This window comes from Solenopsis invicta, chromosome 13 (genome assembly GCF_016802725.1).
Source record: "Solenopsis invicta isolate M01_SB chromosome 13, UNIL_Sinv_3.0, whole genome shotgun sequence".
NCBI lineage: Eukaryota > Metazoa > Arthropoda > Insecta > Hymenoptera > Formicidae > Solenopsis > Solenopsis invicta.
Genome location: NC_052676.1, coordinates 7,442,279 through 7,464,239, shown reverse-complemented (window position 1 = coordinate 7,464,239; position 21,961 = coordinate 7,442,279). Strand labels below are relative to the sequence as shown.

Genomic DNA, 21,961 nt, shown 5'->3' with positions numbered 1-21,961 from the left:
AATGTCGATCGAGTTCACATCGTGCTAACTTAAAGTTACTCTTCACTTACAAGTAGCAAAATTTTTATTACAATATATTTGTCATTTTTTTTCTTTTTATTATTATAATTTTTTGTTAAAAAGTATTTGTGATTATTTCTTTCTTCACGTCTGTTCACTGGTAAGTAGGAACGAGGAACGTTTGTGAAGTGTCCGTCTCAGATTTAAACAAGCTTTTAATATGTTGTGTATTTTGATACAGATCAAAATAAGGGACACATATTTTTTTTATACGTGTTCTTTATTTTGTAATACATTTTTAGGGGGTGAAACATCCCTTTAAAGAAAATCGGTTTTTTTTCTTTCGAAGTGTGTATTGTTGAAACTATAAAAGATAGTGACAAATATTCTAAATAAAAGTTGAATGGTTTGAACACTAGATACTTTATAACAGCAAAAAAAAGTTTTTGTTAATTTTTTTAATAATTTTTCCTACTACTTACCTAACTTTTTCAAAAGTTTTATTTCTTTTTATAAGCAAAGCTTATTTTATTAAAGCTTATTTTATTACAAATTCAATGGTAGATGACAAAATTATGATGCAATATTTCCACGTTTCAAAAATAATTAGAAACTTCTCCAGAAGCATACGTGCGCTCGATACTTCACTCATCATGATTTGCTCGTAATTTTTTGTAATAGGGGACGACAAAATATCTAATGCAACAGAAGTTTACGTCATTTTGAATAATTAATACTTTGGAATTAAATTTTTCACGTCTTGACACTATTGACACGTCTCGGCACTACAAATCTTACTTACATACTCAAGTGTTAATCACGAAAATATTTTCCTCAATAATGCAGTTCGAGAAAATTACACATTTAGTTTTTGTCAATTCAGTATCAATATGCTGAATTCTATTTTCGAGCAAATGTAGAAAAATTATTAACGTCAATCTGCGATAAGTATAATGCTGATGAGAACGTAATGATAAGAGGATATTTTTTTCTGTTGCTTTGCTGATAACTATGAGAATATTTATGACAAGTTGCCAATAACTTGCAACTATGCGGGAACTTGCTGATTCATTTTTTTGTCTACGTACATTGTTGACATGAATGATTTCTATCATTTGCAATTAAAAACATGTTATGAATAAATAATAACTTTTTTACTCATAATTTGTTTTTCATACATACTGTAACATATTATCAAAAAAACTTGACAAGTTTTAGCAGTATAAAAGAAGTCACTATTATTTTATTATTACTATTATTATTATTATAAAACTTTTATTTCATCATTTATTGTGCTGTGTTGAATTGTCTTCAATGCTCTTTCGCGTAGTCAACAACATATAAGACAAATCTGTTTTCTTGTGAAGTAATATCGAATTTTTATTTATTTTTGGAAAATGGAAATGTTGCATCATAACTTGGTCATATACCATTAAATTTGTAATAAAATAAGCTCTTTTTTGCTTATAAAAAGAAATAAAAATTTTGATAAAACAGTTAAGTGGTGGAGAAAAGTGTTGAAAAATAAAAAAGAATTTTTTATCACTCTTATGAAGTACTCTTCAAACCATTTAACTTTTATATAGAACATTTTTCTCTAACTTTTATAGTTTTGACGATACACGCTTCGAAAGAAAAGAACCGATTTTCGTCAAAGGGGTGTTTTATCCTTAAAAGTGCATTAGGGTACGTATAAAAAAATATGTGCCCTATCCTTCTTTTTATTTGTATTACAACATATTAAAATCTAGTTTAAATTTGAGACGGACTCTTTGCAAACGTTCCTTGTGAGTCGTACGTATTCTATCGCGAATTCTCGTAAACAACATGTTATAAAAGAACCTAATGTACAAAATAATATAAAAATAATTGAATTAAATGCGGAAAGAGCAAGAATGACATTTTTCAGAAAATCATTCTTTTTGCACCTTGAACTTGAAATGCTTAGATTCTCACATGCTCACATTCTCATTGTCAGTGTAAATATGGCACTTGTCTTTTTAAGAGCCCGTTAATTAAATAACATTTAGTACATACAACTGACAGAAATGCCATATATCGCTTAATTAATTTTTGCATAAAAAACCAAAGTTTTACTATTAAAATAAATATTATTTACTTTTGCCTTCAAACTCGATTTTGAGAACTTACCTCTTCATGGAATTATGTTGTTATATTATGAAAGATATTATAATATACACTATATTATAAAAAATTTTATAGTGCTGCGCCTTTTATTCTTAAAATTGCTAATTTTTTAATCACAAGAAATATAACTTTGCGATCGACTATCTGACGAAGGAGTCTGCTGTTCCCAGATTAAATATCAGAGATGGGAAGTCTTTACTTTATCGTTACTTTTATTTTTTTAACAATTTGGTAGCGACATTAGAATTTTTTATTATAGTAATGATAATGTTAGGATTAAAGAACAATTTTTTTTAAACCACTTGTTGTCATGCATTATTTATTGAAAAAGGTAACACGTTAGTTGACTCGTTACGTAACGAGAAAAAGAAACGCAAAAAGTAACGCGTTACATTAATCTTTTTTATTAGCTCGTTAAAACACTGTTGGTATTCTTGTAATAAAAATGGGCAAAAACAACGTAACGATATCGATATTTTAACTATTCCTATTAAGTTACAGTATTGTGCTAACCTTGTGCTCCCCTTCTACTAACTATTTTTAAAGAGGGGGAAATCTATCTTCCAGACGAGAGGTAGATTTTCTGATGTTACAGTTACAAACAAATGTTGCTTTGTGTCGGACGCCGTAAATCTACGTGTTCATGTTTAATTAATTAAGTCAGTAGTCTGTTCTTCATAGCTGAGCTAGTTTACACTTGTTATACTTAAAATGAAATAAATATGTATTTGAAGTTTGGAGAAAACATGATAAAGAGTTTTAGTGCAGTTTTGTGCAGCAACAAAGAATAGAGCTTATATAACGATCACGTGTAAATCTTTTTTATTACATATGTTTTGTACAAATATTTTACATCAACTGTATAATGTTTAAATATACGAATTCAGCGCGACCGTGCAACGTGCGCAGTACACATACTATTTTATTGAATTACTCACTTCTCGTATCGCATGCTAACTCAAAGTTATTAATCTGTTCAGTGTCGCAGTTTTTTTCCTTCTTTTTTTAATACGTATATATAGCGCGTAATATTTTTCCGTTCTCTCGCTCTCTCTCTCACTCACACACACACATACACACACACACACACGCGCGCGCTCACACGTGCATGCACACGCACACGCACGCACACGCACACACACGCACGCACACGGACGCACACACATACATTCTTTTCCTGTTGCATTCTCGATAACATCTGCCAACATTCAAGGTTTCTTGTGAACACGTTCAAAAATAGAAAAAGCAGCTTTGGAATTATTGTAACATTCTTTACAATTGACTTCTGCTCTTAGTGCCTGCTGAATCCAAATGTATAAATTAATCAGATTAAAGAATTTTGCAACAATTGCAAAGCTGCTCTGTCTGAACGCAGTTATTCGCTCTTTATTTATTGTTAGTCAGAAATTGTGTTCCTCATTTCAATGTCAAAAATATTCAAAACTTCTGTTGTTTTAACGAATCTTTTTATTACAATTTCAATTAATTTTTTAATTGGATGAAAATTTTTATAAAAATTTTTCAAAACAATTACCTCCCAGAAAAATACATATACCAACTCCAGTTACACTTTCTATATACGGATTTTTTTGTTACTTGAAAATGTTGAAATTTCAACGCAAGTTTTAAATCGACAGCTGCTCAATGTTAATACATCAAAATTACAGCGTTTCGTGAAACTATTTCTGACCTATTGATAGTATTCTCTAGTACCGAAATCCATCTAATGGTTCAATGAGATAATCCAGCAACAAACTTCTTGAAATTTTCCAAAGAAGCAGACGACGTTCATAACAATGACGTAACCCTGAAGTAGTAAATTGTCGGCAATGTGCCAACATAGTAAATTCACATATATTCTTTATGTAGGCGTATTGCATATTTGCAACAGTTGAAGCGCCATATGAGACGCATATTGGCATGTGCGTAGCACATTTTACCAACATAATTCTTTTATCGTCTCAAAACCCAATTTGGCAGACTTTCATTAAAAATATTATATTATTAGAATATGAATAAAAAAGCTAATGTTTTTTATTCTATCGTGTACAGGATGATTTATAGTCATGTCAAATACTTTAAGTCAATATTATATTGATACAAATTGTATTGGTATTGAAATCTCTTGTTTAGATATAAGTAAACACATATGTTGTAATACGGATCAAAATAAGGAAAACATATTTTTTTTATACATTCCCGTTTTCACTTTTAGGGCGTGAAACACACCTTTAAAGAAAATTGCTATATTTTGCTTTCGAAGCAAATATCTTCGAAACTATAAAAGATAAAAATAATATTCTGAATAAATGCTTTAAAAAGTACTTTATAACAGTGATAAAAAGATAAAAAATTATTTATTTTTTGAAAATTTAGAAGAAATAAAAAAAAATTTTTTAATTATTTTTATAAAATACCTTTTAAGTCATTCAAATTTCATTCAGAATAGTTTTTTCTTTTTAATTTGGTTTTGAGATCGCAAAGCAATCATACAAATTCAAGCATCTTTTGAAATCTTGTTTATTACTTATAGAAGACAATTCTGTTGTAATATTCCGTCTCGGTTTTTCGTCCCGTCGTGTGAGAAGGATTGAGTATTCCAATCGCGACTGTTCAATCGACGAAAATGTACACTTTAACTCAATGACTTTCTTATTGAATTAGAATTTTAAATGCATTTTCCTCCGTTCGTAATCGGTGCATCGATGCATTTTCGCGTTTCCAACACATCGAACTGCGCATCGTTCTTTTCTGTCAATTCGGTTGCAAACACAGCTCTCAAAAATGAAACATAATTAAAATTGAAATTCAGATTCAGTAATGCTAATGCTAATTTGCATCTCTAAAATTCCCCACTTCGAAGAAAGTAGAAAATTTGTTACTAAAAATATTATCTACATTTATCAGGGTTTGAACTTGGATTTCAACATAGATATAAAAGCATCGCCGAGATAATCAGTCTTCTCCATAAACAACAAATTTTTAAAAATCTTATACGAATAGTGAATTAAATATCATAAGCTGCAAATTTTCAATATCACAAATTGTTTTGTTGTTAGTTAGAAAAGCAAAAAAGAAACTTAAAAATTAATATTTTTATAAACTCTTGCTTAATATTAACGTTTCAAACTAAAATTATTTATTGTACATTTCAGATCAAGATGCTTGCGGAATTAATTGGAATTTTTATCGTTATCCTGAGCATTGTGTACATTTATTATAAATATGTGATATTTAATTTCTGGCGTAAGAGAGGTGTCTTTTATATCGAACCCGTTGTTCCAATTGGAAATATAGCACCTCTTGTAATTGGGAAATCTCAAATAGGCAAGTACTTTTAACAAATATTAATATGTGCGACGTGAATATGTATTTACCTTCTTGACTACAAATTATAAAAGTTTCCATGTTTTTTATTAAATTATTTACTTAAATAAAATTGGAATTACGGAACTGATACTTAAAAATAAAATATAAAAATAAATATTTAACTAATTTAGTAATAAATAAATGCGTGTAATTAAATTAATTAACATTTACAAATATGTCAAATTTAACATTATACAATATCAATGCAAACAAATTTCAATCATGACTTGGATATAACGTTTCTAAAACATTTCAAGAATGCTTTGAGAAAAGTAATGTATTAAATAATTTTTGTTTAATGTTTATACAGCATTATTTTAAAACAATTTTAAATATTTATATTATTTCTAAAAGTTGCTTTAATGTTTCTTGCTTACTGAAAATCACAAATTGTATTAAAATAAAATTTTGTCAACAGGTGTATTTTTCCATGATATATATTTAAAATATAAGGATCATCCGGTTTTTGGAACGTATTCACTTTTTAAACCAAATTTGGTAGTCGCCGATCTTGATCTTATTCGAACGCTGTTGATAAAAGAATTTAAGTCTTTTCATGATCGTGGAGCGTATTGTAACGAAAAGGTTGATCCATTAACCGGCAATTTATTTCTTATGCCTGGAAAAAGATGGCGAAATATGCGCTTCAAGTTGACACCAACATTTACTTCAAGAAAAATAAAGCAGATGTTTTTTATCCTGAAGGAGTGCAGCGAAGAACTCGTAAAGCATCTGGAGAGTAAAGCTCAAGTAAGAGAGTCCGTCGAAATAAAAGATATAATTGGAAGGTAAATAATTTTTAAAGAATTGGTCATTTTATTGAATTTTTTCGGACAAAGGGTAAAAATTCCCTTAATTTGATGGTAAAAACGGACGATTTATAACAAAATATTTGAAACGTAAATAGAATAAATACCCGGCGTACCCTATTTGTACGAAACTTATCAATTTATACAGAGGATCTACGTATAAAAAAACCTCCCTTGTCAAAGTCATGCAATCTTTGAACAAATAAAAGTAAGAGCTGTGTTTTAATAAGGTTTTAATTTAAAGACAAAATGTTAAAAGTATAATATTTAAAATAAAAAAGGTACAATATTTGGTATTAGATACATACCAAAAGTGATCAAAAACTTGTTTGAAATATAACTATAAATCAATAGCCAATTTTTATTCGTATAATTGGTCTTGATTAATATCATATTCAATATTGTACAAACCTGTCTTACTAATTCACGATTAAAATGAACAACATATTAATTAATATATTTTTAAATTATTTCTCTTTTAGATATTTCATAATTTACTATAATTATTAAAAGTTCATACAACTTAATTATTTTATTTTTATCATACTACTCATAAAAGATATTTAATTCATAATTAATATAATTTAAAGTTTTAAATCATAATTTTTTTATTTTTTTATTATATTATAGTATGACGCAAAAAGAATATCCTCACAGATCTTTTAAATAACCCTCTTTTAAATTTAATCTTCCTGTTATAATTTCTGAATTTTTTTAATTTTTTTGTTGTCAATAGTTTTTAAATGATTTTTAAATAAAGTTTTATAAAAAAACACATTTAATAAAAAATTAAAATTTTTAAAATATTGTCTGTTTATTGGGTTAATTCTTGTGTATTTCCAAAATGTTTTAACCTCCATATTTAGCAAATTTAATAAAATTCGCTAAAATATGTTAATAATTATTTGTCAATTTTGTCAATAGATTCATGACAGACGTAATTATGTCAACGGCGTTCGGTGTCAAATCTAACTGTATTGAGGAACCAAATAATGAGTATCGAGTTCAAGGAAAAAAAATTTTTAATTTAAGTTCTATTAAGATAGCTATGACTTTTTGTGTACCGCAAATTATGGACTTCTTTTCTATTCCCTTATTGCCACGATCTGTTACCAACTTTTATATGAATATGTTTCGAGAAAATGTAGAAAATAGGAAAGCTAATCACATCGTCAGACATGACTTCATGAATTTGCTTATTCAACTTATGGAAAGAGGTTTTGTTGATCCCGAAGATAACAAAACGATTATTAACGAATCATGTTAGTATACATGCTTATGCTTATTCTTATGTAAAAATTTATAGTAACAACTTATTACAATATAGCAAAAGTATACATATTTTAATTCGTATATCTGAGTTATAAATCAATTAATAAAATCTTTTAAAAACTTTTTTGTCCATGAAAGTAACAAAGCTTATTTATCTGCAGCAGCCATAAACAAACTTACCATGACAGAAGCTACTGCGCAAAGTTTTGCGTTCTTCGGAGCTGGCTTCGAAACTTCCTCGTCGACAGTAACATTTGCATTATACGAATTATCTCAGTACCAAGATATACAAGATAAAACTCGTAACGAAATTGATGAAGTTTTAGCAAAGCATGGTGAATTGACCTATGATGCTGTAAACGACATGACATATCTTCAAAAAGTGATAAGTGGCAAGTATTATATACATATTGTGTTTGTAATATTTAAAAACACAGAGGATACGGATGTCTTATTATTTTATTGTTTATGCATATGTTTAAATAAATTGATTGTGGTATGGAAGTGATGATCTCCATCCTCTTTTTTACGTTACAGAAACTTTGAGGAAATATCCACCTATTCCTATCTTGAATCGAGTTTGCACTGAAGAAATAGAGCTACCGAACATTCGCATACCGAAGGGGACATTAATAACTATACCGCTGCTTGGGCTGCATCGAGATCCGTCGATATACCCAAACCCGGAGAAATTTGATCCTGAGCGCTTCAACGCCGACGAAATAAAAAAAAGGCATCCTTACGCCTATATGCCATTCGGGGAAGGCCCACGAAACTGCATTGGTGAGAATATGAATTAATTCATAAATCTTACATAACAAAACCTGTCAGAGCGTAATCTTCAAAACGTAATTTGTTTATAATATTGGTAAATTGTCGTGTTTTTTGCGGCATTTGTAATGCTATCAGAAATTTCTGATCACGTAAATAATAATTTTAAAATATGTTTTAAATTGTAATTAAAAAAATTTTTGTCAATCATTTATATAAATCATTTATTTAAATGTTTTGTCAAATATCATGTTTTAATATTTTTATTATCATTCATTTTCAGGTTTACGATTTGGCTATATGCAAACGAAGGTTGCACTCGTGAGTCTTCTGTCGAAATACAAATTTAAACTTCATTCCCGGACTTCAGTTCCGCTTCATTTCATTGAAGGATCTTTCGTTCTCGATGCGAAAAGTGGTGTGCATCTTATTATCGAGCCACGATGAAATTATGACCTTCTTGCGTAAAAACTACTTTTCTTGGTTTATTAAAAGAATGCAAAACGTTTGTCAAAAGTAAAGATCAGATAATGAAAAATTCACTTAATATGTCGTATCATTTATTAATTGTTACCAACTTTTCTTGTTACTTTTTATTACTTGTTAGCTACATGATTTACTATTATATTGTTAATTATTAATAATTGTATGTACTACAAAAATATATATATTTTTTTAATATAAAATGAATTGTTGCGCCCGTGATTTCTTAAGAGACCTTCACATTTTTACGAGTGTGTGTACCAGTGTCGCGTAGACACAACAATATTATTCTTTTATTAAAAAGTGTGTTTATTATTATTCTTTTGCCTTTTTATTATTAACCTTTAAACTGTACCATTAAAAAAAAGTTACGTTATTGGTAAATAAAACTCTAACACACCATGTTTCCACATATTTTATAATGTACATTTTCAATTGTTCTGAATACTTGTAAATAATGGAGGTGAAGAATGATGTTTTAATAAAGTGTGAATAAGTAAAAGACTTATCTGGACGAGATGTCCAAAGTTTATAGAACTTCAATATTGCTTCTAAATTTCAACATGGATACTTAGGATAAAAATTAATTTATATTTACTCACGTAAATTCTATGTTGCTATCTACTATTTTTATTTCCTTCAAATTTAATTAATAATCCTACGTGGATTGTATAGGATAAAAGTTGGTTTGAATTTATTTCCATGAAATTCACATTGCTATCTTCTATTTTAATCTCAGTTCTATTTCATTAGTAATTCTACGTAGATGAAATGTATTAAAATCTACCTACGAGTGTTCACACAAGATTCATGTGGATGTCATGTTGATAAAGTCCTATTTACGTATTCTATTCACGTAAAACATGCAAATAGAACATGGAATTCCTGTACCTGTTCTCATCGGAAAAACAGTGCTTGTGTCGTTACGTTAGAAGATAAAAATACGCAATGACAATATAATGATACCGATTTTATAACGACACTTATTCTCATTGAGTTACAGAATTGCAATAACCTCAATCCTCTTCTACCAACTATTTTTAGAGGGAAATATACCTCCTAGACGGAATGCAGATTTGCTGGTATTACAGTTATAAATAGATGTTGATTTGTTTTGGATGCCGTAGGTCTACATTTTCATAGTTAATTAATTAAGTCAGTAATCTGTTCTTTATAGGTGAACTAGTGTACGCTTGTTTTACTTAAAATAAAATAAATATATATTTGAAGTTTTGCAAAAACAAGATAAAAAGTTTTAGTGCACTTTATAGTGCAGCAACATGAAATAGATTTTATATAACAAACACTTGTAAATCTTTTTTTATTACATACGTCTTATATAAATATTATACGTCAACTGCGTAATGTTTAAATGTACAAATATAGTGCGACCGTGCAACGTGCAGTACATATGAAACTAACATTAACATATTACTCATTTCTTTTTATATTACATTCCATCTCAAGGATATTAACTTGTTTACCATTGCATTTTTACTCCTTTTTCAATACGTACATATAGCGCCTTATATATTTTTTATTTATTTTTACACACACACACACACACACACACACACACACACATATATTTGCTTGCTATTGCATTTTCACCCACTCTTTCCAACACCCAAAGTTTCCTTAGGTTGCGTTCAACTAAAAAGAAGCTTTAAAATTAAATTTTTAGCATGGTACTAATAATTTAAATAGACTGACCAATACATTAATAACTTAAATAGACTAACAAATAGTGCATGGATAAAGTACTGTGCTCGGTTGTGTGTCTGTTTTGGGCAAAGCTACACGACTGTGTACGTAAAGCTATTGGGACGAGTCACAAATCTTCCTTTTTTTTACCCCTTGCTGACTTTCCTTAATTTCTCCGGCAAACAGTTGATTGTGATATATTCAACCTTCCTGCTACATCTCTTGTTGATTAACGTGGATTTTGTTCCAATATTGCTTTTAATCCTGCGTTGGTATGGTGCCTTAAACTTACGTGTCTGATGTGGTGGGGTGTGGCATACCCTATAGCAAAATATGCTTTGGAAATCCCAACACTTGAGTATATGCATCATAAGCGTACATTTTTCATTTGAAACAATGTTGTGTTATTAAAAAAATCAAAAAAGTAGGATTAGCTTAAAAAATTTATTGCATAATTCGAAACAAGCAGCTTAAAACACAAAAAAGCTAAAAATTTATGAAAAATATAAAAATACGTTAAATTCTGAAAAAATATTCGACAACAAATAACCACTAACCTTTGTAACGTTTATAAACAGACTGACGCTAATGGTGTGGTAGGGTGTGACATACGTTTGTTGCATATTTCTACGTTTATGTAAGTTGGTATTGAAGAAATTATTTAAATAATAATGCTACACGATAGAATGATGCTAGAGCTACAGCTACTGAACAATAGAGGGCAGTAAGATGATGCTTTTGTGAGAATTAATTGACTTGCATGCACGGGGTGTATCATACCTCACACTAACGCATGGTTAAAAGTTGTCGTAAAGGTCGGAAGAACGCCTAATCCAAACTTTGTCCTTTAAAGTCGTATCTTCAGAACGGAATTTCGCAAACAAACTTCTAACTGTCCAATCTCTTATTAGACCTTTACTGAATACACCACATATTTTTTCAGCTATTGCCTTAGCATTATAGCTTTGTTTAAATTTCCAAAGCGTCACATGATGAATATGCACTTTTTTATTCTCCATTTCAGAGGTTATGAACAACAGTTTAATGAAACGTGCACCACACAAAACAGTTGTCAGGAGACTAACTTAACCCTTATCTATTTATTGAAAGCAAAAACTCTTTTGTCCCGGTGATTTATAATGAGTAAATACGAACATAGACATTCTACCCAATTGCGTCGAAAGTTTATTTATGACTCGACCTAATAGTTTAGGAAAACGTGGAGCGGATAACATAAACTATTTATTGCTTTTGCATATTATGTTATAATTGCCTCCTACGTAGGTCAAATTAAAAGAAAATTGAATGCTAGAATCAAAGAACACACAAATAACATCAAATTAGATTTGTCAAAGCACTTTGTCATCTCAGAACATATCACACACTACAATCACTCAATAGATTGGAACAATACATTAATTTAGACACAGAACCAAAATATTACAAAAGATAAATATCTGAAATAATACTAGATAAAAGAGCAAAACAACGGACTCAATTTACATAAAAACACAGAGTTTTTAAACTAATCTTAATTGGTTTGCTTGACAAATTAGTCGGTAGAGATTAGAAACATAACATAATATAAAAGGGCAATTTATGTTATGCACTTTACGTTCTTTTTGATTAGCTCTTCTGAGATATGCTCAATCGTATAGTTAACTCTGTTCGAAACACACAACCGAGCACAGTACTTTATCCATGAGGTATACTATTCGTAAATTTTTAAATTATTAATGTATTTGTCTAGTCTATTTAAATTATTGGAATCATGTTAAAAATTTTTACATTTTGAATTATTTTATTCATCAAAATTATTTTTATTCAGTTTATTCAATTAGCATTAGTTATTTAAGCTATTATTATTCATTTAAATTGTTACATTTCAATAGAGAGACTCGGAACATTGAGACGTTGCCTCACAGTGGATCATAGATTCAGATTCGCGTTGTATTGACAAATAGAACTATGCTAATTTTTATATAACAGACAAAAATCAGCATAGTTATGCGCTCGTGTAGAAATTTATATTTAAGTATAATAAATTGACATTAGAAATGTATAAATTAATGCGGCTGAAGAAAAACAAGTACGTCTAAAACGTTCCTCTAACTGTATCTTGGTTGTTAAAATTGAAATAAATTGCAATTTAAAAAACCAAAGAATAACTCGTTCTTGGTCTTATATTATACTTTGTTTCAAATTTGGTAAATATGCGGTGCGCAGTTTGAGGAATCTTACATTTGTAAATTCACTTCAAGGGATCTTAAAGTCTTTTTATACAGGCTGAACAATTAATTTTTGCGTACGCCGTTTCTTGTAATTGCATTTACAGGTTTAAAAATTCTTCTTCACAATTAATGTGTAGTTAGTAATGTATAACGAACGCAACGATGTTATTTTGAAAACAAAAAAAATTGGAAGTACTTTTCCAATTTTTGCAGAGACTGTTCTTCTAATTGCATTTACAAATTTCAAAATCCTTTACTTCAGTTAAAGTATAGACATTAATGTACCTCATAGTAACTAACTTTATGCCGAGAACGTTAAATTTATATCTCTTTTTATCTAATTTCACTTTATTTCAATCCTGTTTCATATGTAGATTAAAACTTGTAAAACTTTTTTAGATTAAAAAAAATAGAAATCTCGTAATTTCAATCTTACTTCATGGATTAAAATAGATTCTAAAAATTCTTAAACATTAATTTAATAACAATAAATTCCTGTTGTCATTGCCGATCCTAAATTCTCAATTATTTAAATTTATTTTTATCCATTTTAAATGTTTTAAATCTATTGTTGTTTGCTGGGTAATCTTGTTTAAATTCTATATATAATTATTAAAGCGCGACATATCTATCTTATCTTGTTCCACTGTACTCATTAGCGATAACGCAATTTTCTGCATGAGATACAATATGTTACACTAAGTACTACTATATATTACATCAGATATTGGAGCGGCAAACAAAATCTTGTCACTTCTATTTTTCAGTATCACGTACGTTTAATTATCTGCTCAATCAGCAGCAAATGTTTTTAAAAATGTTTTTAAATACATTTCAAATTCACTCTAATCTCGACCTTGATTTTCAAAAAAGTCAAAGTCTTTGACTTTTTCCAACGTTCGTTGTTTATTAAAAAGTAATTAACAAAATAACTTTTATAAGTAGAACTTAATAATAAAAACAATTTCTATTAACAAAACCCATGTTGATCGGTATAATTACAGATTTTGTTTCGCCTTTAAGCAGGGGGGATGAACCTCGCTTTGCATGGCAAGTCCGATGTGAAACAGAACAATTATGAACCGCGTTTTGCTTTTAAGCGAGATTTATTCTAAGGAGAGGGTAAACTTTGCTCGCGTAGAATAAAATCAGTGTAGATCTAAAAATCTAATTGAATGATCTAGTAGCAATATTAAATTAATGTCGAATTATAATGTTCAATAAATAATTTTTTAAATCGTTATTCTAAATAATGATTCCAAATAAATCGTCTACCTCAATAGAAATAAATTTAAATGGATGAAAAATCTGTAATCTATTTTAATTCATTTAAATACATTTGAATACATTTAATTTATATGAATAATTTTAGATTAAAAAATAATAATTACATCATGTCAATCTTATGTCATAGATTAAAGTGGATGACGTAATCAACAAAAACTTCTTTTCGTTTGAAAAAATAGAAATTGCTTCATTTCAGTTCCATTTTCGTGGATTAAAATGGATTACATAGTACTACGTAATTTTTTTTTTATTGAAAAAACAGATATTTTGTAGTTACTCGTGCAATCCAACTGCACGATTTAAAATGGATTCAAGGAATTCTTAAATATTAATTGGGTTGAAATAAATTCACAAAATTAAGAATTTGAATTCGGCAATTACCACATACGTGGTCTATTTCTATCCATTTCATTCTATTTCCATTTACTGGGACAATAGTCTACATCAAGTCAAAATAATTTAAAAGGAGGACAGAGATTAGGCAAGTGCTTTGGTTCTACGATTATTGTTCGGTACGTAATCGAACGGCATAACGCCTAGCGCACCGATCGCGGTGATCCCACTTTTCCCTTTTTTCGCCTCGTTTCGGGCAAATTCGGTGTCTTCCGAGAATAAAGATGCGTGGGGAGATGAGCCGATGATCGCTCTCGATAATTTCTTCACTTTTACTCCCGCTCCAAACTTCGAACCGATAACACTCTCGGCTTCTCAACGATACGCGAGCGAACGCAACGAGCCTTTGTAAATCGATCTACTCGACACTGCTACAATAAATCTTGAACTTAAGATTTTAATCTGCTGCATGTGTTACGTGGAACTCCCGTCATACTTCCCGTTGGCGAGGCAATACAAGCATTTCTTCCGAAGCAATTATTTGCACTCACGCATACGATATTTTCGTACAATTACATGGTGCAAAAGAGACGAAAGATTACTTATATATTAGGAAATTCTTTACGGCTTATTCATTTAGCTCTACTGAATTATGACCTATCTCACAATCAGTCGTTTCAATATCATCTGGCTGAAAACATTTAAAAAATTGACAATGTCCAAAAAAGTTGATGACTTTATTGAATCAAAACAGATAAACTCTTTCCGTATGATATCGTCCGATAAAGTCATAAAAAATAATAGAAATTATTTCGGACATTAAATTTGTATTTAACTTTATGTGAATGCACTTTGAATTTTATGAAAAATGCACCAAATTTATTTACACACTTAATTAATATTAAATGTATTTAATTGTAATAATTCTTTTTAAATTTAACAAAAAAGATGTGAAAGATTAAATATCAAGAAAACAAATTGATCAATAATTCTATATTACGTAAGCTTTGCGGCAAAAATAATAAAATTTATTAATTAAAAGTAATTAATGATTTTTATAATGCGCAAAGCTTATATAACACAGAACTGATCGACTTGATTTCTTGGTATGTTTTGACTCCACGGACGTGACTTTACACATTCAGTATGCATTTAATTATCATCACTGTCACATTAACATGATGATAAACTTTGCTACCAGGTTTGCAAATGCGCACATAGCCAATCTTTATAGGCTGTTTTCATCGTAGATATAGAATCTCAAGCAGAACAATAAGTCAAAATGACATCAAAGTGAATCAAAAAGTGACTTTTAACGATCATTTTCCTGTCACTTTGACATTATTTTGACGTCGTGATAACTTCCTGTTCTGCTTAGAATCATCGTCGAGACAGTCGGTCTATTCGAAAATCTGATATAAATAGTGAATTGCGCATCACAAGTTACAAATTTTCGACATTACAAATTATCTGAGGTAAACAATAGTAGTAGTAAAGAGAGAATTTAAAAATTATTATTCTTATCAACTCTTAATTAATATTAATTGTAACGCGAAAGCCCCTCTAACACGCTCAAAGACCGCGGCACTTAGATGGCCCTCTGCTTCTGGGGACTCTGAAAGTTGGTCTACAAAGAGTTGCAAAGCGTAGTTGCAAATCGCGAGTGACTAGTTGTCAGTCGCAAGTTGTAAGTAATTTCAACGCTTAATCCACATTTGAATGTCGAGATTGTCAAAAGGTGCAAATTGAAAGTTTGGTTAAACGAGATATGTGAACACCAGACGTTCAAGATATCACTACCAAAAATTGTCCTACCACAAATCACATTTGTCGTAATTCTCACCGCGCTCCGCTACGCTCTTTCAATTCGCTTTATAGGGTTAAGGTGGTGCGATCGCCAGTTGCTGTCGCCAAAGTTAAAAGTTGGCCAACTCTCGTTTGGCAACCGCGACACCCTCTTGCTACCGGAAATAGCGCTGGTTGCCATTCTTTGCAACTGGCGACGGAGCGTTTTCAACTCATTGTAGAACAGCATTAATTCAGGCGACGCGATGCGAGCGAAGAAGCAGCGAGAGAAGGAGCTACCTAATTCGACACACACTCACTAGCGTGCAAGCCACGAACACGCAAAACATCCTATCTTTTACTTTCCCGTTTTAACATTTATATTATACGGTTACTGTCCTCTTCGATTCTAATTGCAACCTTGATAGCACTCACATTACCGAACTGGCGTGGCATCGGCCACTCGATAGCAACCGGCTACGTCACATACTCGTAATGTTTTAAACTATATTTATTTTATATTTCAGAACCAAGATGGTACTTGCGGAAGTAATCGGAGCTTTTATCGTTATCTTGAGCATTGTGTACATTTATTATAAATATGTAATATTTAATTTCTGGCGCAAAAGAGGTATTTTTTATGTCAAACCTGTTGTACCAATTGGAAATATAACACCTCTCGTAACTGGAAAAATGCAAGTAGGCAAGTACTTTTAACAAATAGTAACATGTGCAATATAACTGCCGTTGTTACTATACGTGAGCGATTACGAGTGGGGCAATAGATGTTGACTTAGAAATCTAGCCAAAAGTGCCGATTTATATTTTGCTAAATTATGATTATTAATTATAATTTAAGATCAGAGAAGATTATATTACATGGTGTGTAAGTCTTTCAAACGTGGATGACATTAATATTTTATGACTTTCCTGCTATCTCACAAGCGTATTTTTTTTCCTCTTCAGTAAATTTGTATTTAAAACAATTGTGTCATATTAATATTTACTGACAATAAGTTATTTAAAAAAAAAAGCAAAATAATATTCTACTACTCCCTTCCTTTCTCTATGTCATCTTTGAGTCTACAATCTATTAAAGAGCAGTTTGATGAATACAATCATTAAAATTTTAATTTAAAATATTTTTAACAACGTTAGTGCATAAAATGTAAATAATGGTATTAATAAGATTTTCTCAGCTATTACATTTTGTTTATATCATTGATTTAACTTATATTATCTTTATAACTTATATCAACTTTAATTATCATTGATAATTATTAGAAAATTATATTTAAAAAATTGGCGATTTATGTTATTGTTTATAATATTTTTACTTGAAAGAAGAAACTCTGTAAGAATAAAATTATTAACATTATATTATTACTACCTTAGCTAACACAAAATTACAGTTATATAATATAATAATTAATTATTATATTATTTCTTACTCAACAATACAACTATTATACAAAAAGTGTTACATTGTTAAATGCGAAATTATAATTAACTGTTAGCTGTAACATGATGTTTAGTGAGATATTTAATGTCATATAACATTTTCAAACATATCAAAATTAACGTTATACAACGTTAATGAAAACAAAACTTGACCATAAATTGGAAATAATGTTTGTAAAACATTTCAACAACGTTTCCAAAAAAGTCATATACGTTTTTGAAATATTTAACAGTATTATTTTAAAATGATTATAACTATGCAAAACATTTCTAAATGTTGTTTTATTATTTCTTGTTTATTGGGAATCGCAGAATTGCATAAAAAAAAAGTTTTGTCAACAGGCGTATTCTTCCAAAATGCCTACTTAAAATATAAGGATCATCAGGTTTTTGGAATGTATTCACTTTATAAACCAAATTTGATAATCGCCGATCTTGATCATATTCGAACGGTATTGACAAAAGAATTCAAGAGTTTCCATGACCGTGGAATTTTTGACAATGACAGAATTGATCCAATGTCTGGCAATTTGTTTTTTATGCCTGGAAAAAGATGGCGAAATATGCGCGCCAAGTTGACACCCACATTTACTTCAGACAAAATGAAACGGATGTTTTTTATCCTGAAGGAGTGTAGCGAAGAACTCGTAAAACATCTGGAAAGTAAAGCTCAAGTAGGAGAGTCCGTCGAAATAAAAGATATTTTTGGAAGGTAAATAATTTTTAAAAAATTAGTTATTTGATTAAAGTTTTTTGAAGAAAGAGTAGAAATTCCCTTAATTTAAAGGTGAAAATGGATGATCTACAATAAAATATTATAAAAATATTATATTGTAAATAGAATGAACGGCGTACACTATTTATAGCAAAACTTTACATCGATTTATACGAAGAGTCAGAGTGTAAAGGACCTTCCTTTTTAGTTTAAACTATTCTATCCGACCACAAGAGATGACACAATAAATAATAATATACTATTGCTTAACAAACAAATTTTTTACAAAATTATTGCACAAAAGAAAAGAAATTGCCAAAGTCACACAAATTTTGGATAGTTATAAGTAAGCAGAACTTTGCTTTAATAGTTTTACTTCAAAGACCAAATATTAAAAGTATTATGTTCAAAATAAAAAAGATACTATAAATGGTTTTACATATGAGAAAGTGATCGAGAACTTGATAATATAATCGTAATCCAATAGCTAAATATAACCGTAATCCAATAGCTAACTTTTACTTGTGTAATTAGCTCACTTTGATTAATATTATAGTTAATGTTATACGAGCCATTATTTTACTAATTGATTACTAAAATGAACAATTAATTAATATATTACTTAATTAATATATTTATAATATATAATTAATTAATATATTTTAAAAATGTTCCACGTTTAGATATTTTATATTTTACTGTATAATAAGGTATTTTTAAGTAATATTCTTAATAGTTTATAAAATTCAATTGTTTTATTTTTTACATACTACTTATAAATGATATTTAATTAATAATTAACATAATTTTAATTCTTGATACGTAACTTTTCAATTTTTTAATTATATTATAGTATGACACAGAAAGTACATCTTGACAATTCTTTTATATATAAATAACCCTCTTTTATTTTCAATCTTTCACTGCTATCATTTCTGAATTTTTTAATTTCTTTGTTGCTGCTTCTCTGATATCTTTTTAATAATTAATTTTTGTGCTTTTTTCAAATTGTTTTAATATTATATTTAGTAAGTTTTATAAAATTTGATAAATTCATTAATAATTAATTGTTAATTTTGTGAACAGATATACGACAGACGTAATTATGTCGACAGCTTTTGGTGTCAAATCTAACTGTATTGAAGAACCAAATAATCAGTACCGAATCCAGGGAAAAAAATATTTCGATATAACTCCTATAAAGGTTGCTCTGATTTTCTATATGCCGCAAGTCATGAACTTCCTTTCTATTCCCGCAACACCACCATCTGTTACCAAGTTTTATATAAACATGTTTCGAGAGAATATGGAATATAGGAAAGCTCATCATATCGTCAGACATGATTTTATGAATTTGCTTATTCAACTTATGGAAAGAGGTTTCATTGATCCCGAAGATAACAAAACGATCATCAACAAATCATGTTAGTATACATGTTTATACTTATTCCTATGTTAATAAATTATTATAGTGCAGTAAAAATTTACATATTTTAGTTTATATATCTAAGTTATAAATCAAATAACAAAATCATTTTGAAATTTCTTTGTCCATGAAAGTAACAAAACTTATTTATCCACAGCAAACATAACCAAACTTACCATGGAAGAAGCTGCTGCACAAAGTTTTATCTTCTTCGCAGCTGGCTTTGAAACCTCCGCAACAACAATGACATTTGCATTATACGAATTAGCTCAACAGCATGATATACAAGACAAAACTCGCAACGAAATCGATGAAGTTTTAACAAAGCATGGTGAATTGACCTATGATGCTGTAAACGACATGACATATCTTCAAAAAGTGATCAGTGGCAAGTATTATATACATATTGTGTTTGTAATATTCGGAAACACAGAGGATAAGGATATCTTACTATCTCATTGTTCATACATATGTTTAAATAAATCTATTGTGTTATGAAAGTGATGTTCTCCATCCTCTTTTTTACGTTACAGAAACTTTGAGGAAATATCCACCTGTTCCTATCTTGAATCGAATTTGCACTAAGGAAATAGAGCTACCAAACATTCGCGTACCGAAGGGGACATTAATAACTATACCGCTGCTTGGGCTGCATCGAGATCCATCTATATATCCGGATCCGGATAAATTCGATCCTGAGCGCTTCAACGCAGATGAAATAAAAGAAAGGCATCCTTACGCCTATATGCCATTCGGGGAAGGCCCCCGAAACTGCATTGGTAAGAATATAAATTAATTTATTAAAACTCGTCTAACCATTCGTGGCTAAGCAAAGTCGTACAAATATGTGATTGCTTATAGCACTGGCAAATTGTTTTATATTTGTCATCAATGATGTAGAATGGAGAATGAAGCAATATGCAGGCAGCAGTGTATATATGAGTAATTTAACAGCTAGTAAAAGTATCAAAGTTATTGCGTTTTATCGGCAATGTAACTTTTGCGTAGTTTTGCATAGCAACATTGTATGACTGATCTATGAATTGCTAGAGCAAAATTTTGATGACCAATTTAAAGTTATAATAGTAACATATTCACTGTCCAAAGTTGTCATTTCTTAAAGACATCAATTCGACAACAAATTGAATAATACACAGTCTTATTTGCTGCAATTCTGATAATATACACAATTGCTAACAATTTGTCAGTTTGCAATACAGACTCATTGCTAAAAGCAACGCTTTGATCATGCATATGCGTGACTGTAAAATTTTCTCTTATTAAATTAAAGAAGACATGCATTTCGGCAATACTGTTACGCCGAAGATGACTCTAGAGTGAGTCAAAACGTTCGTATTTTTAGTTTCATTACTTGTCCGTTCAATAAAGTTTTGCATTTTTATAAACAATTTTAGCGTGCATTAATAACCACACTTGACTCTCATTAGTTTGCTTCAAATTTTAGTTTTAATAAATATTCTTAAAATTATATTTGAAAAACCTTTATTAATTATTTATGTAAACATTTTTCAACTATTATGCGTTAATATTATTAGTATCATTAATATAATTTTCAGGTTTACGATTTGGCTACTTGCAAGTAAAAGTTGGGCTCTTGAGTCTTCTATCAAAATACAAATTCAAACTTCATTCCCAGACTGCAGTGCCGCTTACTTTTTATGAAGGAGCTCTAGTTCTCCAACCAAAAAGTGGTGTACATCTTATTATAGAGCCACGATAAAATTATCTTTTCTGCGTAAAAATTATCTGTCTTAATTTATACGAGGATTGTACTTACAAACGAAAATTAGGCTCGTGAGTCTTCTGTCGAAATATAAGTTTGAACTTCATTCTCGGACCCCGGTCCCGCTTACTTATAGTGAAAGATCTCCGACTCTCGTACCGAAACGTGATATGCATCTTATTATCGAGTCACGACAAAATTATTTTCTTCTTAAGTAAAAATTACCTCTTTTAATTTATGTAATACAAAGAATGTAAACATGCACATGTAAAAAGTAAAGATTGGATAATAAATCAAATCTATTTGATATAGTGTATTATTTTTTGTTACTAACTTTTCTTGCTTTTATTTCTTATTAACACTGTTTATTTCTTGTTAATACTGCATAATGTATTATAATTAAGTTAATATATATATATATAT

General features: G+C 29.5%; 2 protein-coding genes and 1 long non-coding RNA gene across 6 annotated transcripts; 2 read left to right on the top strand and 1 right to left on the bottom strand.

Moving 5' to 3' along the window:
- On the top strand, positions 1 to 8,921 carry LOC105203238 (probable cytochrome P450 6a14). Of its 4 annotated transcripts, none has more exons than XM_039456793.1 (7): positions 1 to 160; positions 5,304 to 5,475; positions 5,936 to 6,305; positions 7,251 to 7,588; positions 7,760 to 7,990; positions 8,136 to 8,381; positions 8,653 to 8,921. In XM_039456793.1, the coding sequence occupies exons 2-7, from the start codon at positions 5,310 to 5,312 to the stop codon at positions 8,814 to 8,816; spliced, it is 1,515 nt and encodes a 504-aa protein (XP_039312727.1). In that variant the 5' UTR covers positions 1 to 160; positions 5,304 to 5,309; the 3' UTR covers positions 8,817 to 8,921. The 4 variants fall into 4 exon arrangements, with proteins under 4 accessions (XP_039312727.1, XP_025992592.1, XP_025992593.1 ...); XM_026136807.2 differs by lacking the exon at positions 1 to 160 and adding an exon at positions 2,698 to 2,807; XM_026136808.2 differs by lacking the exon at positions 1 to 160 and adding an exon at positions 2,739 to 2,959.
- LOC120359409 lies at positions 8,702 to 11,536 on the bottom strand. Its single transcript, XR_005576173.1, has 2 exons — positions 11,114 to 11,536; positions 8,702 to 10,877 (listed from the first exon to the last, which is right to left on the bottom strand). It is a non-coding gene; the product is annotated as an uncharacterized LOC120359409 (long non-coding RNA).
- A 647-nt stretch (positions 11,537 to 12,183) lies between these two features.
- LOC105203263 (probable cytochrome P450 6a14) lies at positions 12,184 to 21,783 on the top strand. Its single transcript, XM_039456788.1, has 7 exons — positions 12,184 to 12,262; positions 16,720 to 16,895; positions 17,996 to 18,365; positions 19,455 to 19,792; positions 19,952 to 20,182; positions 20,328 to 20,573; positions 21,372 to 21,783. The coding sequence occupies exons 1-7, from the start codon at positions 12,258 to 12,260 to the stop codon at positions 21,533 to 21,535; spliced, it is 1,530 nt and encodes a 509-aa protein (XP_039312722.1). The 5' UTR covers positions 12,184 to 12,257; the 3' UTR covers positions 21,536 to 21,783.
- The last annotated feature ends 178 nt before the right edge of the window (positions 21,784 to 21,961 follow it).

Bases quoted from the DNA above. Each gene is read 5' to 3' on its own strand.
- LOC105203238 (XM_039456793.1), top strand. From the start codon at position 5,310: ATGCTTGCGGAATTAATTGGAATTTTTATCGTTATCCTGAGCATTGTG. The intron at 7,991-8,135 runs GCAAGTATTATA...TTTACGTTACAG, and splicing joins TCTTCAAAAAGTGATAAGTG to AAACTTTGAGGAAATATCCA. The intron at 8,382-8,652 runs GTGAGAATATGA...ATTCATTTTCAG, and splicing joins AGGCCCACGAAACTGCATTG to GTTTACGATTTGGCTATATG.
- LOC105203263 (XM_039456788.1), top strand. The intron at 16,896-17,995 runs GCAAGTACTTTT...TTTTGTCAACAG, and splicing joins AACTGGAAAAATGCAAGTAG to GCGTATTCTTCCAAAATGCC. The intron at 20,574-21,371 runs GTAAGAATATAA...TATAATTTTCAG, and splicing joins AGGCCCCCGAAACTGCATTG to GTTTACGATTTGGCTACTTG.